Below are 24,009 nucleotides of genomic sequence, written 5' to 3' on the forward strand. Positions count from 1 at the left end.
CCATTGCTCACTATGTGTCAATTGGAGCTAATTCTTGTAAAGATATTTGATATTATTTGAACACAGTATATGTTACAAAATCTTACCTCAGATTGAGTCATTGGGGTCCGTAATTCAGCAGATTAGTTCTGTTTCCTTTCTCCTATTTGGGTGTGACCTGTGCACCTTTCCAGTCCTTTTGTAGGGACATTTTGTCGAACGAGCAGTTGTATATGACTGTTAAATAGGGAACTATAATGTCAGCATACTCTGAAAGGAACCTGACTATTGTTCAGTCTGGATTGGAAGATGTGCTTTTTTGAGTGACTTAAGTTGCTTCACTACACTGGGGGTATCTCCTAAGTTACTCATTGCCCCCATCTGCAGCCAAAGGCTTTTGAAAGTTTCTTTCATTCCACCCAAAGTACTGCCTATTTCTAAATGTGCTAGAACTGATGATACTTTTTAAGCTGCCTTTTGAAAGAATTAAAAGAAGATGACTGTTAAAATGTTTTCATTTAGGTATCCAATAGAATCAGTGGCTTACTACAGTTACTTTGAAATTCTTCTGTCAATTCATGCATTATCTCTTTTGCCATTATGCCACACATCGTTGTATATATACTGATAAACTTGTCAAATGTAAATTATGAATCATTGTAACTGATGCGCAGGATGTCAGTGATATCGTATTTAATTTTTCATTCAAGCAAACTTATTTTCTGGGTACATCTTGTGAAAAAGTGTCCACTGATAGCGGTACTTTAGCACTTTAATAATTGTTATGTGTAGTATCATATATGTGAGCATATTTTTTGTTACAGAAACTTTTAAATGTGTTTTACAGGATTGTGAACATGGAGTTTTATGGTCGCAATGATATTTCACTGGGGAATTTCCTGGAACGTTACTGCTTCCGACCATCCTACTTATGTCCTTCTGACACTTGTGACACTCCAATGTTGAGTCACGTACGACGATTTGTTCATGATGCTGGCTGTGTACATGTGTTGCTAAAGGAACTGGATCAGCCACTTCCTGCAACAAACAACGAGATTCTTATGTGGAGCTGGTGTAATCTATGCAACACTGTTAGTATTTGTTTTGTTTATTATAAAATTACAGTTTATCAAAATCATGTCAGAATGCCAATTGGTAACAGTCCTGTGATATAGAGCAGGGGTAGTCAAGATTTTTTACCTACCACTCAGTTTTGTATCTGTTAGTAGTAAAATTTCTAACAGCCCACTGGTTTCACAGTAATGGAACTGTATGCTATATAATTTATAAAGCAAAGTTACAGCAAGTTAAAGCATGTAATAATAATAATAATAACAATAATTAGACACAAAATAATTTATATCAAAATTTTATGAAAGCCCAATGAAAGTGGTTTTAAAACTCCTGGTGTCTACATCCCACCCTGAAAGCTGTAATGGGTGGTAGGGACCAGGTTGACTAACACTGATACAGAGAAATATAAGTCATTGAATCTGTGTGTTATTGTATCATATTGGAGTACTAATATTAAAAATTGGAGTCCTTAATAATTGCTTGTTATATTGTTGTTGTTGTTGCTGCTGCTGCTATCTTCAGTCTGGAGACTGGTTTCTCCTGTAGCACCAGCATACTTCCAAAAAAGATTTACAACATGTAAATTGATATTCATTGTTAACAAATTCCCCTTTTTCAAAAACTCTGTTTTTATATATTACCAGTCGGTATTTTATACCTTCTCTACTTTGGCCATCATTAGTTACTTTGCTGGCAAAACAGCAAAGCTCATTTACTACTTTTAGCATCTCATTTTCTAGTCTAATTTCATCAGCATTGCTTGATTTAATTTGACTACATTCCATTATTCTTGTTTTACTTTTGATAATGTTCATGTCATGGCCTGTTTCCAAGATGCTATACATTCCAGACAACTGATCTTCCATTCCTCTGCTGTCTTTTGCAACAATTATTATTACTGAAAATGCACAATAAGTTTAAGAAAAAAATCAGTATAATGTAAGCCAGACTATGCTTAATGCTGAAACAGACCAGTCAAAACATGTCGGGACTGCCATATGCAAATTGTGTACACAGGTTATATGAAAAAATTAAAATTTTAGAACATTATGGTCAGATGCATCATTTCCTGAAAACACAAGAGTGCATAGTGTCATGTGAAAAATAGCTGTTTGCATGCACATTGCTTTCATCAACTTATGCCTTCTGAAAGTCATTGGTGAATCTCACATACTTAAGCAGTTTTATGAGTTTTCATAGACTAATTGCAATTTTCAGTTTGCTAGTAGCCAATTAAAGCTTGCTGTTTGCTTTATCCATTATTGAACTTACAATACCATTACACTAAATTACTCAACATATCCTTGTTGCTGATTATTTTTTGTAGTTTTGTCTGTTAGTCCTCTGTTTGAAATAAATGTTCAAATTCCATTTGTACTACTGATTTCTAAAAATTTTATTTGAACATTGAGGTTAACATTATTTTCTTCATTTATAAACTGGACCTTTTTTCTGCACTGCGCTGTTGGTACTTAATGTCTCAGGTGCATTTTTCCTTTTACTTGAAGGCATCATTAGTATGTGATTTATGTAAAAGGGGAAATATGTCTGGAAAATTAAATGTTAATAGTACAGCAAGAGAAATATTTTTAATTTATAGACAATTATTCATATGTTGCTGTGGAAATCACACCAACAAACTTGACCTTAATTTTAATTAACACTTACAGCTACAGCTACATTCTTTGAGTAGCTCTCTCTCTCTCTCTCTCTCTCTCTGTCTGTGTGTGTGTGTGTGTGTGTGTGTGTGTGTGTGTGTTTGTGTGTGTGTGTGTGTGGTGTAGTTGATTGTCTAATATTTGTATAGGTTTTTGAGAGAGATTTTTGCATTTTTTATACAAATATACACAAAAATGTGTTTTCTGTTCATGTCACAGACTTCTCCTGTAGTGCCAATGACACACAATGCATGGTCACTGTCATTTGCGAAATTCCTGGAACTTAGGTTTCATGGTGGTGTGTATACAAGACGACATCACAGCTGCCAGCATTCATTACATCATGATCATTATCTGTACTTTGGACTTGGAAAAATTGTAGCATCTTTCAAGTAAGTAACAAGATCTGATCCACGCAATGTGTAAACAACAATATTTATGTGCAATCTCAGATAAATTCAAATCACTTATCAATAAACCTAATTCTTGGCCAATGTACAGGATTTGTATAAAAAGTATCAGGAAAAGTTTTGGAAAAATAGATTTATTTCAGATATTGCTGCAATGCTTCAAATTACAGCCCTGAATAGTGTCAACACACTTTTGCCCATGGCTTTCTTACAACTTGAAGGCTCCCTGATAGATGGATTCTGGAAGATCCTTAAGGGTATGAGTGCAAGCTTCTTTGATGGCACTTTGAATCACATGATGATGTCTTTGACAGAGGATTTCACTTTTGGAATAGGAAATAGTTTGCTGGTGCCAAGTAGAGACTGCAAGGGCATTGGTGAATCATCATAATGCCTATTATCGTAGTCAGTGACCTTGGAGCAGATGTGGCTGAATGGATTGTAATGATGCAATTCCCAATTTCAGGTGGTGTCGGCCTCATGTGGTTGACCTTTCTCTTAAGTCTTTGTAGCATTTCTGGGTAAAAAGCGCCATTTACTATCGGCCCCTCAGGTGCAAATTCACAGTGGACTACCTTCTTGGCGTCAAAGAAAATGATAACCATTACTTTCATTCTGGATTTGCTCATTTGAGCCTTTTTTGGATGAGGTGCTGTTACAGTGTGCTATTTGGAATTTTGCCAGTTTGTTTCCTAGTCTTATCCAAATATCCCAGTTTCATCTCCCATGATTACATTGTCCAAAAAGCTATGGGTCCTGTTCAGTGTGTTGCAGAAGTCTGTACAAGCAGACACTTGCCTCTGTTGTTGGTCATCCATCAAGACCTTTTGAATGAGTTTGAATGAGTTGCAGATCTGGCACATTGCCAAATTTTCAGTGTTAATAGTGTGCACTGTCATCAATAACAGTTGCATCTGCGACTATGCACACTTTTAACCGACAGTCTGAAACCAGCACTTCATGCGCACATTGCATGTTGTTGCTGGTTCTTGATGTCAACAGCCATCCAATGTGGGGCTCATCCTCTACACTCTCTCGGCTATCTTTGAAGAACTTGTGCCACTTTAGAAACTATAGTTCATGTCATGCTTTCATTCTTGAACAACTGGCGACTCATGGCCATTGTCTCTGCACCCAATTTCCGCAGTACAACACAATTTTGACAGCATACTGCCTCATTTTGTGCTTGTACCAACCCTCCACCTTTGAGTATATGCTGTGTGTGTGTGTGTGCTGTTATGTCAGACTTTGTGTGACTTTTACGGATAAATTTTTTGTAGTGAGTAGGTGCATGTAAAAGTAGCTTATAACTAACTGTTCAATAATTTTACACCTTAAAGGTAATTAATATAAAATCTGTGAAGAAGCTGAACCCAGGTGCTTAAAGATCTATAGTAAATAAATAAATAAATAAATACCACTGCAGTCCAATCGAAAAAAACTGATTTACGATGTGGTAGAAGCTGATATTGTGCTTTATCTTGTATAGGTTTTGGAGTCTTCATTCCTGCACTAGCAGCTCAGACTTCTTATCAGCTAGACATCTGTACTGCATGCTCATTCCTCATCAGCTTTGTCTTCTTCTTCTTTTTGCTCCACCTTATCCCACACCCTAACTGCTCATCTGCTCCTGCCATTTTGATCCCACTCCTTGTTTATTTTTCCTTTTCATCATTCTTATATCCTCTTAAAAGTGTCAATTTTACACTCTATACATTTATCTCTGCCACTTCTGTTTACAGCCTTGTCTTTGCTAGTGTTCCATTGTTAATTTTTGTTTCCTCTTATATGCTCTCCCTCCCGTGACTCAGGGTTCCGAATGCCTTTCTTACTTAGCCTTGAACAGTCTTATTTTCTTTAACCCCTCCTCTTTCTTTCTGGAAAAGAGTCCTTTAGTTCTCAATGGCAGTGTTTGCATCACCTTGTCTTCAAATTTATTTGTATTTGATTTTAAAAAAAGGAAAAGAAACAAAAAGCTGAGCAAGCCACTCTTTATTTAACCCTTTAACTGCTCTAGATATGTTAACACGCGCACCTTTGTACCTGTCTCTGTGTGCTCTGAACATGTTTATGGGCGCCACCAGTTCTTCTACCTGGTACTCTGAACGTGTCTACACGTAGACACATTTAGAGTACCAGGTAAAAGGACTGGTGGCGCGCATACACATGTTCAGAGCACACGGGGACAGGTACAAAGGCGTGTGCATTAACACGTCCAGAGCAATTAAAGAGTTAAAGCTTTCTAGACTCTGAGTATGATGAAAATGATAAAAATATATAGCTCTAAACCCTGTGCTCTCTCACACAGTACATAAAGCTCTTTTATAATATAAACATGTTATGTCAGTAGTGATGTTAAATCAAATTTTTATCATCACATTACATACCTCATTCAATCAAAGATTGTGACATAGGAGTCTTTTCAATTCTAAGACTATATATGGACTCATAAATTTGTAGTATATGCAGGGTGATTCAGGACGAATGTCACATAATTTGTGAGATGATTCTAGATGTGTAAATGAAGTGAAGATATTCTGTGAACATGTGACCAATATTTGATCATTACCAAATTGGTGCAGGTTGAAGACTACACACATCCATGAATGATTATGAAGAAAAGTGTGGCTATTCCCAAAATTCAGTGTAAATACTGTGGTGGACAGAATAATTGTGGGACAGAATAATTGTGGGACAGATGACTGATCCATCCCAGGTGTTCAAAAAGCCCCCACTCATCTCATTGGACTTGTTAATGCGTTGGAGGGTGTGTTGTGTTGCACATCAAACATCATCTCAGAGGGTTTTAATGCAGGCAACAGCATCAGTGATGCAAGTGACAAGTTCTTCATATGTATCCACCTTCATAGCGTACACATCTCCCTTAACCAGACCCATAAACAGATAAAGGGGTTAGATTGTGTGGTCTGGCAGGCCAGTTAAGGGGTCCACAACGGCCAGTCCACTGTTGAGGAAATGCATTATTCAGATATTGGAATACTTGTTTGTTTCTGTGAATCTGTATTCCATCATGTTGTGAGTAGATTTGCCATTGTTGCTTTAAAGTCACATCTTCCAAAAGTGCAGGTAGGTCTTCTATAAGAAAATAATCATATGCTGCAGCCGTCGTGCAATTTGGCAAGAACAGAGGCCCTATCACCAGGTCATCAATGTTTCTCCATCCCTCATGTATGAGAACTCTGGCTATTCATGATACCAGTGTGTGTAAATGTAGATTCATCTGTAAATAAAATGTCTTGGACAACATGTATGTGAACATCCAACATTTTACAAAATTGTTGTCTGCTTACTGAGTCACATGGATGCAGATGTTGGATGGGCTGCACATGGAATGGGTACAAGCCCTTGGAAGATATTGCACACCAGACTTGTGTTTGTAGAATGTCGAGCTGACGGCTAATGCATTGTGTACTGGTGGGACTCCATTGTACCATTTCAATAATGTCTTCCCTTTCCACGACTGACTGGATGGGTTCAAGTTCTGTTGTTACATATACCCTGGGTAGTATTCTGGCATCACATAGTGTTTGAAAAACCCTGGAAAATACTTTGGCATAGGGGATTTGTTGATCAGGGAAACATTTTTGGCATTCTGTCACAGTCACATGTGCACTGCCATTACAGTACATGTACACAAACAGCATGTCTGCGTATTCTGCATAGGTGAATGTAAGTTGCATATTGGTATTCATGGGCACAGTGAGCTTCCTCAGTTAAACAACACTCAAGCGTGACACGCACATGGCCTCACGACTGTTCATTGATCCATCTCACGATTGCACACTGGGTACATTTGCAGCTGCTGCCTTGGTGCAATGTCACATTGTTGCTGTCTGTTGGAAATCCGCACGCCTCTGGTAGGATGGATCAGTCATCTATCGCACCATTATTCGGTCCACCACAGTGCTTGCACTGAATTTCAGTAAGTAATAGTCACACGTGACTTCATATTCCTTCGTGGATGTGTGTAGTCTTCAGCCCACTCCAGTTCCGAAACAATAAAAAATCAAACACATGTTCATAGGACTATGTCGCTTTATTTTCACCAGTAGAATCACCCCACAAATTATTGACATTTGTCCTGAATAACACCGTGTATGGTGTTAGTTCTTCAGACAGATAATATTTTACATGTTTATCATTCAAAAATTTGTTTGCTGTATAACAGTATTTACTTTTCTGATATGTTTTCACGTCTGTTTCAATATTTTATAGATTTAGTTCAAACTTCCACTATCAAATTTTATTTATACATTTCATGACCATATAACATTGAGTTTATTCAAGCATTTTTAGTCTGTGGCTAGGTAACATGTAACTTACTCATTGTCTACAGTAATTATTGGTAGAATTCAACTATATTTCTGCCCTACATACAGCTCAACAAGTATGTAAACATTGTGTAGTCTCGCACTGTTGGAGAGGCCCTCAAAAGTTTGTAGTTTCGTTTTGTGAAAATGAAAGTTTGCTATATATACATGTTTGGAATGCAAATTACATGTAGCTTTTCTATTAAAGGGGTACAGAGTTGTTTCTTTGCTTTCACAGTAAACTGGTTTTCTCAGCTCCCAGAAAATCAGTCCATGCATGGTACCAGTATGTGCCAAAAAGCCATGTGTGAATATGTGATTCTTTTCGTGGGTCATATCCACAGATTGAATTGATTAGAGAGATAAGGGGTCAAATGTTGTAGATAGCCCTTGACCTAGAATGATTTGTTTACCTACTGGAAGAATGGGCATTCTGTAGCTGCTATTTTGTCAAAAACTGACATTTTGAGCCCATGGCTGTGTACAAAATATAGGTTGTCTCTTACACAGAAGATAACAGCAACTAGCCACTTTTTACAATGCTATTTATTTATTTAAACAGTTTTGAGCCGATAGGTGCATCTTCAGAGGGCTCGTTCATGTTTTACATTACATTTTGTTTTTTTTCCCCACCTAACGAAACTTCATTCGGCGGGGTGGGGGGTGGGGGGGGTGATGCCAATGAAGAATGGAACTTAATGGCATGGATTCTTCATTGGCATCACCACCCCAAGGAAGTTTCATCAGGTGGGAAAACAAAACACGAAATGTAATGTAAAACATGAACTAGCCATCTGAAGATGAACCTATCAGCTCAAAACTAGTAACGGCATTGTTTAAATAAATAAATAGCATTGTAAAAAGTGGCTGGTTGCTGTAACATTACACATTTCCTCCAGCCCAGGCAAATTGAGGAAATTGGTTGGTCCTTTTGCATTAGGTGTAGTCTAGGGTGGACCTTAGGTGGCTCACAAAAGCACCGTTTCGTCATGGGTGGTTCCAGAGAAAATCTCAAAAAAACGTTTTTTGGGTACAAAAAGTAGAAATTGTGGGGATGGCAATAATTTCTGTTCAAGGCAGGTCATTGACGTTTATTGATATTCTCAAAAAACTTCAAATTTTTTTAATATCATTATCAGTTACCGAGATCTAGAGGTTTGAAGTTAACATATTTATGCAGAAAACAAGAAAAACAGGTTTTCAGCTATTTCTACACCATGGGTCACAATTATGTACATGACTAACCATAGAAAATGGCTCAAATTTTAACTCTATATTCTTTAGACATTCATGTAGAAATGCCATTTTCCTGTTTTTGAAAATCTGTATCTGCTATCAAGATACACCCAGAAAAAAATATGATTTTTGAGTATCAACTTTGGGGATGGCCACCTCTGTAATTTCTGTTCATGGCATATCATCAAAATGTGTACCATATGCTTTTAAGATGATGATCTTGGGGAACTTTGCAACATTTTTTTTATGTCACTCTCCGTTTCAAAGATCTCGAGGTTCAAAGTTACTACGTATATGCACATGAAATGTGCATGTAATATCCAGTGGGAATTAGTGAAGTTCGGTGGCGGGAGGAACAAGACTTTTTGTCAGGTGAATACAGGGTTATAAATACAAAATCAAATAGGGATAATGCAGGAGTTGGTTTAATAATGAATAAAAAAATAGGAGTGCGGATAAGCTACTACAAACAGCATAGTGAATGCATTATTGTGGCCAAGATAGACACGAAGCCCACACCTACTACAGTAGTACAAGTTTATATGCCAACTAGCTCTGCCGATGACAAAGAAATTGAAGAAATGTATGATGAAATAAAAGAAATTATTCAGATAGTGAAGGGAGACGAAAATTTAATAGTCATGGGTGACTGGAATTCGACAGTAGGACAAGGGAGAGAAGGAAACGTAGTGGGTGAATATGGATTGGGGCTAAGAAATGAAAGAGGAAGCCGCCTGGTATAATTTTGCACAGAGCACAACTTAATCATAGCTAACACTTGGTTCAAGAATCATAAAAGAAGCTTGTATACATGGAAGAAGCCTGGAGATACTAAAAGGTATCAGATAGATTATATAATGGTAAGACAGAGATTTAGGAACCAGGTTTTAAATTGTAAGACATTTCCAGGGGCAGATGTGGACTCCGACCACAATCTGTTAGTTATGAACTGTAGATTAAAACTGAAGAAACTGCAAAAATGTGGGAATTTAAGGAGATGGAACCTGGATAAACTAACTAAACCAGAGGTTGTAGAGAGTTTCAGGGAGAGCATAATGGAACAATTGACAGGAATTGGGGAAAGAAATACAGTAGAAGAAGAATGGATAGCTCTGAGGGATGAAGTAGTGAATGCAGCAGAGGATCATGTAGGTAAAAAGACGAGGGCTAGTAGAAATCCTCGGGTTACAGAAGAAATATTGAATTTAATTGATGAAAGGAGAAAATATAAATATGCAGTAAATGAAGCAGGCCAAAAAGAATACAAACGTCTCAAAAATGAGATCGACAGGAAGTGCAAAATGGCTAAGCAGACATGGCTAGAGGACAAATGTAAGGATGTAGAGGCTGATCTCACTGGGGGTAAGATAGATACTGCCTACAGGAAAATTAAAGAGACCTTTGGAGAAGAGAGAACCACTTGTATGAATATCAGGAGACGGGGAAACGGGGAAAATATGAAATTGACAGGAAGTACAAAATGACTAATCAGGAATGGCTAGATGACAAACGTGAGAATTTAGAAACATATATCACTAGCAGAAAGATAGATTCTGCCTACAAAAAATTTTAAGAGACCTTTGGAGAAAGAGAATCAGTTGTGTCATCATCAAGAGGTCACTTGGAAAACCAATACAAAGTAAAGAAGTGAAAACTAAAAGGTGGTGGGAGTAGACAACATTCCCTTAGAACTACTGACAGCCTTGGGAGAGCCAGTCCTGACAAAACTCTACCAACTCATGAGCAAGATGTATCAGACAGGTGAAATACCATCAGACTTCAAGAAGAATGTAACAATTCCAATCCCAAAGAAAGCAGGTGTTGACAGATGTGAAAATTACCGAACTATCAGTTTAAAAGTCACAGCTGCAAAATACTAACACGAATTCTTTACAGATGAATGGAAAAACTAGTGGAAGCCAACCTTGGGGAAGATCAGTTTGGATTCCATAAAAATATTGGAACACGTGATTCAATACTGACCCTATGAGTTATCTTAGAAGCTAGATTAAGGAAAGGCAAACCTACGTTTCTAGCATTTGTAAACTTAGAGAAAGCTTTTGACAATGTTGACTGGAATACTCTCTTTCAAATTCTGAAGGTGGCAGGGGTAAAATACAGGGAGCGAAAGGCTATTTAGAATTTGTAAAGAAAACAGATGCCACTTATAATAGTCGAGAGGCATGAAAGGGAGGCAGTGGTTGGAAGGGAGAGAGACAGGGTTGTAGCCTCTCCCCGATGTTATTCAATCTGTATATTGAGCAAGCAGTGAAGGAAACAAAAGAAATATTTGGAGTAGGAATTAAAATCCATGGAGAAGAAATAAAAACTTTGAGGTTTGCTGATGACATTGTAATTCTGTCAGAGACAGGAAAGGACTTGGAAGAGCAGTTGAACGGAATGGACAGTGTCTTGAAGGGAGGATATAAGATGAACATCAACAAAAGCAAAACAAGGATAATGGAATGTAGTCGAATTAAATCGGGTGATGCTGAGGGAATTAGATTAGGAAATGAGACACTTAAAGTAGTAAAGGAGTTTTGCTATTTGGGGAGCAAAATAACTGATAATGGTCGAAGTAGAGAGGATATAAAATGTAGACTGGCAATGGCAAGGAAAGTCTTTCTGAAGAAGAGAAATTAGTTAACATCGAGTATAGATTTAAGTGTCAGGGAGCCGTTTCTGAAAGTATTTGTATGGAGTGTAGCCATGTATGGAAGTGAAACATGGACGATAAATAGTTTAGACAAGAAGAGAATAGAAGCTTTCGAAATGTGGTGCTACAGAAGAATGCTGAAGATTAGATGGGTAGATCACTTAACTAATGAGGAGGTATTGAATAGGATTGGGGAGAAGAGAAGTTTGTGGCACAATTTGACTAGAAGAAGGGATCGGTTGGTAGGACATGTTCTGAGGCATCAAGGGATCACCAGTTTAGTATTTGAGGGCAGTGTGGAGGGTAAAAATCGTAGAGGGAGACCAAGAGATGAATACACTAAGCAGATTCAGAAGGATGTAGGTTGCAGTAGGTACTGGGAGATGAAGAAACTTGCACAGGATAGAGTAGCATGTAGAGCTGCATCAAACCAGTCTCAGGACTGAAGACCACAACAACAACAACAGTATCCAGTCTGAGACTTAAGCATAATATTAAGTGGTGTAGTGAATACATTGCAAGGGTTCTAGAGTCAGAAAAAGAATTCTGATGTCACCAAACTATATTTTTAGTCAACATTTTTTCACTAATAAAACCTGATGACATGCTGTCTCTGTATAGTGGGCACTTCACGCCTGTACAAATATGCCCAAAGTGGTACTGTAGTGACAAAAAAAAAGCTAAAAATGGTCTTAACACATCTGAAAATAACTTAAAATGACTGCCAAAATTTATGTAAAACTGGAAAGACTGTAAATTCAGTAAAATGTTTCTAATAAGGTTTTTCTCTTTTAAGACACACATGATAAGCTGGGCATTTTTGATGAGCTACGATCTATGAGAAAAGTATCTGGAAAAAAATGTAAAGCAAATGATTTTGTGTTAACTTTATATTATGCATACTTATGTGTTGTTTATATGTGTCAATGTTTAATTATAAATGTGTTGAGGTATGTAACGGAATGGCTGCACTGTTAGAGGTGCCATGTCATGGATTGCACGGCCCCTCCTGCCTGTGGCTTGAGTTTTCCCTCGGGCATGGGTGTGTGTGTTGTTCTTAGCTTAAGTTAGTTTAAGTAGTGTTTAGTCTAGAGACTGATGACCTCAGCAGTTTGGTCCCTTAGGAATTCGCACGTTTTTTGAGGTATATAAATAAACTGTCAGAACGTTACTAACCTATATAATTTGCTTTAGACAAGCAGCACACCCTGCTACAGCAGTGAAAAGAAAGGAACCAGTAGAAAAATACTCTTGGTGGAGCACAAAAGGGCAAATATGTTCCTCTTTAAAAGACTATGACAGAAAAATGGCCAACCAGCTGCCTCAATCCTCATTCCACATTCCTCATCAAAAATTTTGTCATGTGAACCTATTCACAATTTTTTGTGAACCTATTCACAATTTTTTATGCTGAAAGAGAGTAACAGAGAAACAGTGATTGTGGAATAGAGAGAAGACAGTGCCATGGGAGCGAAAGGTAGAGGAGACAATGATGAGATACGGATGGTCGGTCAGATACAGTGGCAGCTAACGAGAAGATAAGATGGATGGAGGCAGACAGCAGTGGGAGGGAAAGAGAGAGAAGACAGTGGAAATAAAAAATACAGTTGAGTGGAGACCATACGTAGTCTTGGATCACTGTGCAATAGAGAGCATAGAAGTGTGTATGTCATCATTGTAAATAGAAATGATAGAATTTCACACAGAGCCTAATTTAATCATTACTTATATTTGGTTGAAGAACCATGAAAGAAGTTATATATGTGGAAAAGTCCAGGAGACACAGGATTATATAATGATAAGACAGAGATTTTGGAACCATATTTTAAATTGTAAGACATTTCCAGGGGCAGATGTGGATTCCAACCACAATTTATTGATTATGCACTGTAGATTAAAACTGAAGAAATTGCAAAAACATTCAAAATTAAGGAGATGAGACCTGGATAAGTTGAAAGCACCTGATGTTGCTGAGCCTTTCAGAGAGAGTATTAGGCAACATTTGATTAGAACGAGGGAAAGGAATGCATTAGAAGACAAATGGGCAGCTTTGCAAAATGAAATAAGAGCAGAGGATTGGAAGAAAGACAAGCTGTAGTTGAAATCCTTGGATAACACAAGAAATATTTTGAAGTCGATTGATAAACGGGGAAAATATGAAATTGACAGGAAGTACAAAATGACTAATCAGGAATGGCTAGATGACAAACGTGAGAATTTAGAAACATATATCACTAGCAGAAAGATAGATTCTGCCTACAAAAAATTTAAGAGGCCTTTGGAGAAAGAGAATCAGTTGTGTCATCATCAAGAGGTCACTTGGAAAACCAATACGAAGTAAAGAAGTGAAAACTAAAAGGTGGTAGGAGTATACAGATGGATTATAAAAGGAAATGTGCTTGAAGGCTACATTATAAAAAGAGAAGAGGATATAGATGGAGCTGAGACAGGAGATATAGTTCTATGAGAAGAATTTGACATAGCAGTGAAACACTCAAATTGAAACTGGGTTCCTGGAGTAATCAACTTTTTCTCAGAACTACTGATGAAGAGCCAACCATCACAAAACTATTCCCTCTGCTGTGCAAGACATGTGTGACACAAAATACCCTCAGACCACAAGAAGAATATAATAATTCCAAAGAAAGCAGATGCTGACAGGTGTGAATATTAGCAAACTATCAGTTTAACAAGCCATGGCTGCAAAATCCTAAAACACATTCTTTATTGAAGAATGGAAACACTGGTAGAAGCTGACCTCAGGGAAGATGAGTTTAGATTCTGGGGAAATGTAGGAACATACAAGGCAATACTGACCCTACTACTTCTCTTAGAAGATAGGTAAGGAAAGCAATCAAATGTTTATAGCATTTATCAACTTGGAGAAACCATTTGACAACATTGACAGAAATACTCTACTAAGGTAGCAGAGGTAAAATACTGGGAGTGAAAGGCTATTTACAAATTCTACAAAACCCAGACAGCAGTTACAACAGTACAAGGGCACAAAAGGTAAGCAGTGGTTTATAAGGGAATGAGACAGAGTTGTAGTCTATCCTCAGTGTTATCCAATCTGTACATGGAACAAGCAGTAAAGAAAACCAAAGAAAGTTTTGAAACAGGAATAAAGGTTCAAGGAGAAGTAATAAAACCTTTGAGGTTTGCCAATGGCATTGTAAATCTGTCAGGGATAGCAAAGGACTTGGAAGAGCAGCTGAACAGAGTGGACAGTGTCTTGAAAGGAGAATACAAGATGAATATTGACAAAATCAATACAAGGATAATGGAATGTAGTAGAATTAAATGAAGTGAGGTGGGGAAGTTAGATTAGGAAATGAGACATACACAGTAGTAGATGAGTTTTGCTATGTGGGGAGCAAAATAACTGATGATGGCCAAACTAGTAAGGATATAAAATGGAGACTGGTAAAGGCAAGAAAAGCATTTCTGAAGAAGACAAATTTCTTAACATTAAGTATACATTTAAGTGTCAGGAAGACTCTTCTGAAGCTATTTGTCTGGAGTGTAGCCATGTATCCAAGTGAAATATGTACGATAAACATTTTAAACAAGAAGAGAATTTGCTTTTGAGATGTGGTGCTACTGACGAACACTAAATAAGGTCACTAACAAAGAGTTACTGCATAGAATTAGGATCACAAGAAATTCGTGGCACAACTTGGGTAAAAGAAGGGATCAGTTGAAATGATACATTCTGAGTGTTATTCAGGGATCAACAATTTAGTATTGGAGGGAAGTATAGGGGAAAGGAGGGGGGGGGGGGGGTAAAACTGAAGAGGGAGACCAAGGGATAATACAATAAGCAGATTCAGGAGGGTAGTTTGCACGAGTTATTTGGAGATGAAGGATAGATTAGCATGGAGAGCTGCAGCAAACCATTCTTCGAAGTGGAGACCACACCAATTACAATATGATGTTATGTTTAGAAATTTACAATGTTTTCAGTTTTGTGTATTTGTATACAAATAATACTTACTCACTTATATAGCATTCGCAAGCCCTTTAGATCATGTTCTGCAATCTGCCTGTTGCTGTTTCCTCCCAGTTGATTATGTTCAAAGATTCTGTATCTTTTGTTATGTCACCTTCCCATGTGTTTTTTGACCTAGCCAGGGGTCTCTTTGTTGTAATGTGGGCAATGAAGGCTTGGTTAGAAACTAAGCTGTCTCACATATGGGTTACCTAATCTGCCCATTGGAGTCATCTACTCTTTTAATATTGTAAAACGTTCAATTGGTTCATAATCTAATAAATTTCAGAGTTCTTTCTTGTTCTCCAAGTATCACCATCTCTTACTGAGCCCTAGGATCTTCTCGTCACCTTTCTTTTAAATGTTAGATGCTATTTCATCTCCCTCTTAGTTAATGTCCAGGATTCCGAACCATAGATGACAGTCATGCATATAACGGCTTTGTAGATCTTGATTTTTGCAGAATGTGATATGGCTTTAGGATTAAACATATCTTTGAGGGCATATAAAAATCTTGAACCAGCTGAAATTCTTCCATTTACATCATGGGTATTTACATATGACAGTTGTACCAGCTTTCCGAATAGCTGAACTGATCAATAGACTTGAACTTGTCTCGTCAACTGTGAAGTGCCTTTGTCCATATTTAGTTCTGTCTGCTTGTATTGTACTGCTGGTATGGTGATCCTTGTGTGCATCTCAATGAGTTTACTTGGAATTCAAAACTCCTTCAAGTTTTTATAGCAAGTATCTCGATGAGTACTGTCAGAAGTTCTTCGAAAATCTATGAACTGTACCTGGACTTTTCTGTTGTTTTTTTTTTTTTTTCTTTCTTTTTTTTCCCCCTCCAATATTTCTGAAGACATTCTAAGAGGAAATAATAGTAATAATATTTAATAGTTAATAATAATAATAATAATAATTCATGGCAGAAAAAGATATAAAATCTTAAAATTATCCCCAATATAGAGTGTGTCCAAGCCATATATGGGAGTGAAAAATAGACAATAAACAGTTTAGACACTAAGAGAATAAAGGCTTTTGAAATGTGGTGCTACAGAAGAATGCTGACAATTAGATGGGTAGATTGCCTAACTAATCGGAAGGTACTAAATAGAATTGGGGAGAATAGATATTTCTGGCACAACTTGACTAAAAGAAGGGATTCATTGATAGGACAAATTCTGAGATATCAACGGATCATCAGTTTAGTATTGGAGGAAAAGGGGGTGGGGGTAAAAGTTGCAGAGGGATACCAAGAGACAAATACTGTAAGCAGGATGAGCTGGATGTGAATTGTAGTAGTTATTCAGAGATGCTTATACAGGAGTCGCATGGAGAACTGCATCAAACCACTAATCAGACTGAAGACCACAACAACTACATCATTGTATAACTGTCATCATAGATAAAACCTAAAATCATTTTACTCAAAGTGCTCTAAGTATGGTTGTAAAGTAATCACATTTTTAACATGAATTGTTATCATCTTTGAGCATAAACTGCCATTTACAGTGTTTTTATTACTTAATGGGCATGGGCTCGTCACCAAGAGAACTGGCCATCTAGTTACACCTCTAGTCACAATTAACAATTCTTTCATTGCCCAGTATGGATATTCATAGCTGTATTCTACTTATTGCACTAGAATTAATTATGAATTCAATTTACCCTTTTGACATTGTTTCTACTTCATCAAGAAACTACCGGTGTACGTGTTATGTCTTTGTCATTCCTATGAAAACAGATTTTTACAGGCAGGTGAGAGAAGGGTCTCCATGACAGAAACTACTGTACATGGGAAGAGGGAGGATAGACATGGTACTTCAGGTGGAGAAGAAAGAAAGAAAGAAAGAAAGGAAAAGAAATAATAGGAATCTTAGAACAAAGAAGAAAAGAAAACAGGACCAATAAGCAGATGCTCATCCTGTCCTCCACCCCAAGAATCCCTCCCTGGGAAATCCTCTGGTGGGCTGGAAGATGATGATGTTTGCCAGTCCTACAGAACAGTCACCACTGGGTTCACCTCCACAAGACCCAAAATTGCTTCTAGCATCCTACTGTTTGCAGCCTATGGAGAGAGTAACAACACATATAGTAACATCCCTTCGGTTGACCAACCAACTTCTAGAGAAAACTATAGCTTAGCAGCCATACATCTTATGAGTCTGTATATTACCTTTAAGTATGATGGGTAAGAAGATAGTTTTGCTACTTAATTAAAGTTAAGCTAACCTCTTATACAAAATTCCTAATTAACTCAGCCATAAAATTTAATCAGACACAGAAAAAGTGTGAAAATACCTAGTACCAAAACACTTAACCAACCAAGTTTCTGTTAACCAATAAAAAGGTACACAAAATTCTCCATGAGGGTTTCGACTGCCTCCTGTTGTGCTCTGAAGGGAGGGATATCATACCCTTTATCCTCCTCACCCCTTCCACAGTGGTACTGCACCACTCACCGAACTTACGTAATATGTATTTCCATCCCAACTCCATCACTCCTCCCAATCCTTTGCCTCATGGATCTTATCACTACAATAGATGCAAGTCCTGTCCCATACACTACCACATATTCCATCCCTGTCACTGGCATCTCCTTCGCCATCAAAGGCAGAGCTGCGTATGAAAGCAGACATGTGATCTACAAACTAAGCTGCAGCCATTGTCCTGTTTTCTGTGTGGGCATTACAACTAACAAGCTGTTTGTCCATACAAATGGCCACTGCCAAACTGTGGCCAAGAGACAGCTGGATCATCCAGTTGCTGAATTTGCTTCACTTTGATGTCTGCATCATAGCCTGTGCCATCTGAATCCTACCTGCCAACACAAGATTTTCTGAACTGTGCAGGAGGAAACCTTTCCTACAACATACCCTTTGTACCCTTAACCCCACCCCCCACCCCCGGCTTCAACTATAGCTAGAGCTTGTCCTCCATGTACCTATCCCCATCCCTGTTCTCACTCCAGCACTACACATTCCTTGTATTTCGCCAATATACTATAATCTTTTCCACTTCTTTCTCCCCACCCCCCCCCTCACTCCCCCATCCAGAGCAGCCTCCTGACTCAGTACCTACCCTATTCTGTTCCCACCAATCCCTGCACACTCTCACAGGTAGCAGAATGTGTTCCCCCCCCCCTCTCTCTCTCCCCCTCCCTCCCTCCCTCCCTCCCTCCCTCCCTCCCCTCTCCCTCTCCCTATCCCCCTCTCTCCCTCCCAGTCCCACCCCTTCCTGCCCCATGCTGCCTTCTACCCATCACTCACCTTAAATTGCTGCTCACGTTGGACACAGTCGTAGTTGGGCCACAGTGGCTGAAGACAGTGGCCATGTGTTTGGAGTTGTGCTTGTGCTTTTTTTTTGTGTGTGTGTGTGTGTGTGTGTGTGTGTGTGTGTGTGTGTGTGTGTGTGTGTGTGTGTGTGTGTTTTCTATTTTGAAAGGACTTTTTTGTCTGAAGGATTAGATTAGATTAAATATTTAGCATTATTTTCATTGTGCCTGTCTGTGAGACAACACTGCCTGTTTGTCATGAGTTACAGTCTATACTTTTTCATAATATTTTCATGCTTTTCATGCTTTTTGGTAATTCCATCAAACCAGAGGAGTTACAGTTTTTAAACTATTAGTAGCATTCTTCTGTTACCTTACATACTAGTATATTCTTTATTTTACTCAGGTGTAGGTCAACCTTTTTCCATTGTTCCACCTTCCCTACTCATTACACAAGTTATTTATTCTGCTTAATCATTATATACTGCTCTGCTGTCTTCTTCCCTCATATATTTTAAGGTAACCTATTGCATTTAGAACCTGTACTTGATTCCTGAGCTGCTTCAACTCTTGTGTCTTAAGTGTACTCCACTATATGTGGCCACAAATCACCATTCAGATTTATTACCCTCATACTATTCTGCTATAGTTCCAGATATCATTACCTGAGTTTCATCAGGATTTAGGATGGGTTCCTTTCCCTTTCTTTCCCCATTTTATGTGACATTGCTAACAGCCAGCATCTATGAAGATAGTTCTCAAAATAAAAAATATTTTTGTTAATTTACTTTTTCTGTAGGTCTGTAGTAGTGAACTGCCCAGTGTTTTTGGTTATGCAACATATGGTATTGTACATATGTTTTGATCAAACAGACTTAAACAAATTCATAGTGAGCTAGCATATCTTAATTATTAATCTTCACCTGTTTTTAATACTTAAAGAAGGACAGTAATGATTATCTTGTTACTTTTATGCTACTTAGAGTGTCATTAAGTTGTGATATTGAAACTTTACCCATGGTCTGGTAACATCTTATAAAAGCAAATTATATTTTAAAGTATTTTTTGTTTTTGTTTTATTGTTTCATATTTGCCCAACTTTGTTATGTAGTATGAATAGGATATAAATATAAAGTTTCATGGTTTTTATTACATTTGTCATGAATTGTTATGGACATGTTCATGACAAGTCGGGACTAATTCTTCTTCAAAACAGTACTTAGGAGAGAACAGTTTAAGTAAATATAATTTATATAAAATGAACTGTAAGAGAAGTAGCAGCTGTTGTACAGAAGTTTAATTAATGAATAACATAGCAGCTAACTGAGAGCATTGCAACCATCACCCAGCATAGTCTATAAAGAACACAGACTTTTATGAGGTCCTGGTAGCAATTTTTATCCCTGGTGCCTGTGGTGTCAAATAGAGTACCCAAGATGCTATTTTGTATGTCCCTAGTAGACCCACACACTTCTGTGTGCTTAATATAGGTGCAAGAGTATCTGATCTCAACTTCAAACCTACCATGTCATTTCTTTTTAAAAATATTTAAAATCATCATTTGACATAACATAGAGGTAGAGGTATGATGAGCTCTACATCTGTCTGTTTCTTAAACACTTTCATGGATGTTAACATTAACTCATCTGCTCTGAATCTTATGAAAATATGATACATGTCATATAAGTTAACCCGAAATGATGACAAAAAACTTAAATCTGTGCAATTATTGTGAAATTGTTGACAGAAATCTGTCATATTTGTTCCACCACTTTAATTGCAACTGTGTACCAGAATCAAAATAGATTTATTGCAAACATCTTTGGGTTAAAGAGATGTGTTAACCAACAAATTAATAACTGGCTGAACCATCTTGCCAACTAAATAATCATTATGCTCCTCTGAAGTTGTAAAATAGAACCTGAAATGGTAACCTTACTTAAATCTGTATATGTTTCTAAAATATTTAAGCTGACATTTTAGCCTGAATTTTTCTTTGAGTCAGAATTAGCTGTGTCATAACATGCATTTACTGGATTTATAACAGAACCACACTGTTCAGCTATGTTATAATGCAACCCTCCGGGCTTACGATGGCAGACACCAGTTAGATAATGCTGTTATTTACTGCTAGATTTTCCTTCAAGTCAGCATTGCTGCTGTCACTCTTGACTTTTAAATTAGTATGAGGTTGTTTTATATTTTAAAATAAATATTTGATTGCAGCTATTAATTTTCCAGCTGTCACATATATTTTTGATGTGAATTGATCATTACTGTTTTCAACTGAAATGAATGTGCTGTCCTTTTTGTTTTGTTAACTCACTAACACATTGCTCCAAAGTCGCAAGTGTTCACCATGAAACTGCTGTTATGTCCAAATCTTTTTTTCTCTCCTAAAATACTTAACTGGACTGTCGTTTCTGAGACCTGTTTGACATTTCCAAAAATTCCTGTTCCATGAAATCTTTAATCTGTTGCAGGTCATTATTTACATCCCTGAACAACACATTAACTTCATTCTGTAATGAGTGACACTAATTACTTCAGGATGTAACTCCTCCATCAAGATAGACAATGTTGTCTGCTGTTTAGAAATCATACTACATATATCAGTTTTTTCATTATGTGATTCAATTATTATGTGCTTTGTTAGAATGTTTTTCAGTTCTTAAGTTATTCAATTGCATATTTAACTAAGTTATTAATTCTGCTTAACCTTAATACACGTCTCTGTCAAGGACTTCAAAATTAATATTCTGAGCTTCAATACTCACATATAGTTCCATTTCTAAATCCTCACCTTAAGCCTTCAAATCAGTTTTCATATCCACCTTTAAATCTGCTGTGAGCTGAATGTCAAATTGCTCACCCTAGTTTGTCAAAAATTCCCGTAAACTTTGCTCCATGCTTCTCTTTAGTGTGGCATACCATGACCCTAATACTAAACCTGTAATTAGTCTTAGTCAGTTATTACCAATAACAGTGTTATTGGACAGCTTTGTTGCCAGCAACCAAAAGGGAAAAGCTTTGATAAACAGATCCACTTCTGATTTCCCACAATACACAATACTGTCATGATCAATAACAAATCGTATTGGGTTTAATACAGCTCACCAATTTCTACTGGCATAGCTTACTGTGTTGTGATGTTGATGAGAAGTTGGAAGTTGGACTTGAATGAACTGCTTTGCCAGATGGTGAGTGCGTGATTGTAAGCTGTCATTGCTGCTGGATGATAAGTGGCCGATGTATTCACAGTTGGATGCTGGGCTGCAATCACGAAGTGATGAAAGAATTGTGGCCCTTAGAAGCCGCACTCAACGATCTTCCAACACATGGACTTTTTAGATCTTCTTCAGTATAATTGTAGTCAGTGGATTCAGTGATGAGTCATTGCCTACACAATTTTTCTTAATAACTTTTCATCACAGTGTGGTAATGACTTTTGCACTGTCATAACCTTGGCTGTTGACCCTGTTGCTAAGGGCAACAGCAATATACTTCACTGAAATTTTTCTTCAACATTATTCCTTTCTTTTTAATTTGTATTTATTTTAATCTTCTCATGCCAGTTTCATCACTTTTTCAGCACAGGAGTATTCTGGGGGTCTGTCACTTAGGGCACCAGAATGTCATGTTTCCTCTTGTGTAATTTTTGGTACAAAAGTTTATCACCAGTTAAAAAAAAAAAAAAAAATTCACTGTGCTAGCAAACCCATGTATTTTCTTTTTGTACTCAGACTCTGTCTCCTGTACAACTTCTTCTGTGCTGGAAACTGAGAAATGTTTGCCAATGTAAAGCTCTTCCAAATGATCATAACATTTCTCCAGAAACCTTCATGTATTTTCTTTGTTTACATTTAAAAAAAAAAAAAAAAAAAAAAAAAGGTCATAACAGTCATAACATGATCTATTACATGAATTTCTATGACGTGACATGAATGAGAGATCTCTCAGGTCTTAACAATTAAGTTTCTTTTTGTTCCCATGATGTGGTGCCAATTGTTATGGTACTCATTGCTCTATGGTACATGACACACATCCAAGCCAGGACAAAATTGCATGGAAAAACTGCACAAATCAACAGGTACTGCGAAGCGTGATAAAGCAGCTATTGTCATCCTGCCTTGCAGAATTACTGTGTCCTTCCGCATCAGTGCATAAATATGGCAATCCTCCCAAAGCATACAAATCTTAACTCAATACTGAAACTAAAAAAATATTTTCATGAAACGATCATCGTTCGTGGGTACTATTGACGTTGGGCTCACATCACTTCACCCAACTTACGTGTTACACAACACCTCAGTAAAAGGTGTAATTTAATTAAGGATAATATCTAATGCCAATCTTTTGAACCTTATGCAGGAAACCATTAAAAAAGGCATACTGTCAAAACTTTCGCAATACATGAAGTTTGTCATGAAGAACCAGTGATAATTTAAAAATAGTTGTAGAATTTATAAATATAAAACTAAAAAAATTGTCTCCACTAAACTCAGTTTAACATTACTTTAGCACAGAAAGGAACAAAGAGTGCAGCATAACTTTTATTATGACCTCCCTTGGGAATTAAATTGCTGGCAGAAAATGAAAACAGTTTCAGAAACACACTGAAATCAGTTCATTTTGACAACTCCGCCTACTTCGTTTGTGTGCCTGGGTTACATTTATTAAATTTTGCATTTGTTATTTCTACATTTACTGACTTTATTATGGATTATTATGAAAGTAAATATCCAGTCATGTAAATGGTGCACATAATACATCCACACTGAGAAACTGTATATTTGTAAATGTACTGACAAGGTCAATATCATAGTGAGTTTTCACAAATATGATCTACAGGACATGTAAATAACTAAACTAACTTAAGATTTATGGACATGTGCCCCAGAGATGTGAGTTACTGAAAAGGACTTTTATATCTTGAACAGAGGACAGCCCAAAGTCTACAGTACCTCAGTAGGGTTGTACTCTACTGTGCATGTGTCATATCTCTTCTCCACTTACTGCACTGGAGCAATAACTCCCCAAATTAGATTATTCTGCCAGACAGTTCATAACTCATTCAGTGATGGAGAACCTTCAAGAATACATCAGCAGAAAGACCCAATAAGGCATACAACTTTGATATACTACACTGATAAATATGTTTCATAAACATTAGTCTCTTTGTCTGTTATTAATGAAGAACGTTGCTTGAATGACTAAATTCAGGGCATGATGTTTAAGAAAAAAAGAAAAGGATTAAGAATATGGTGGTAATAGTAATAGAAAAGACATGTGAGGAATGTTACATAACATTTTGGGAGATGATTATCAAGTAACTAGTATTTTAAAACCAAATATGGGCTCAGTGATGTCACCTGTGGTTTACACCCCCGCAGGGAA

The 24,009-nt window shown here is 37.2% G+C and overlaps 1 protein-coding gene across 2 annotated transcripts in view; it reads left to right on the plus strand.

Moving 5' to 3' along the window:
* The window catches only part of LOC126251546 (1-phosphatidylinositol 3-phosphate 5-kinase), a 437,758-nt gene that overhangs the window by 207,653 nt on the left and 206,096 nt on the right, over window positions 1-24,009 (plus strand). For both annotated transcript variants that reach the window (XM_049952056.1, XM_049952057.1), the window contains 2 exons: window positions 827-1,070; window positions 2,931-3,103. In XM_049952056.1, the coding sequence (XP_049808013.1) occupies window positions 827-1,070; window positions 2,931-3,103 (417 nt within the window). The remainder of the gene's footprint in view (window positions 1-826; window positions 1,071-2,930; window positions 3,104-24,009) is intronic.

Source organism: Schistocerca nitens, chromosome 4 (assembly GCF_023898315.1).
Source record: "Schistocerca nitens isolate TAMUIC-IGC-003100 chromosome 4, iqSchNite1.1, whole genome shotgun sequence".
Taxonomy (NCBI): domain Eukaryota; kingdom Metazoa; phylum Arthropoda; class Insecta; order Orthoptera; family Acrididae; genus Schistocerca; species Schistocerca nitens.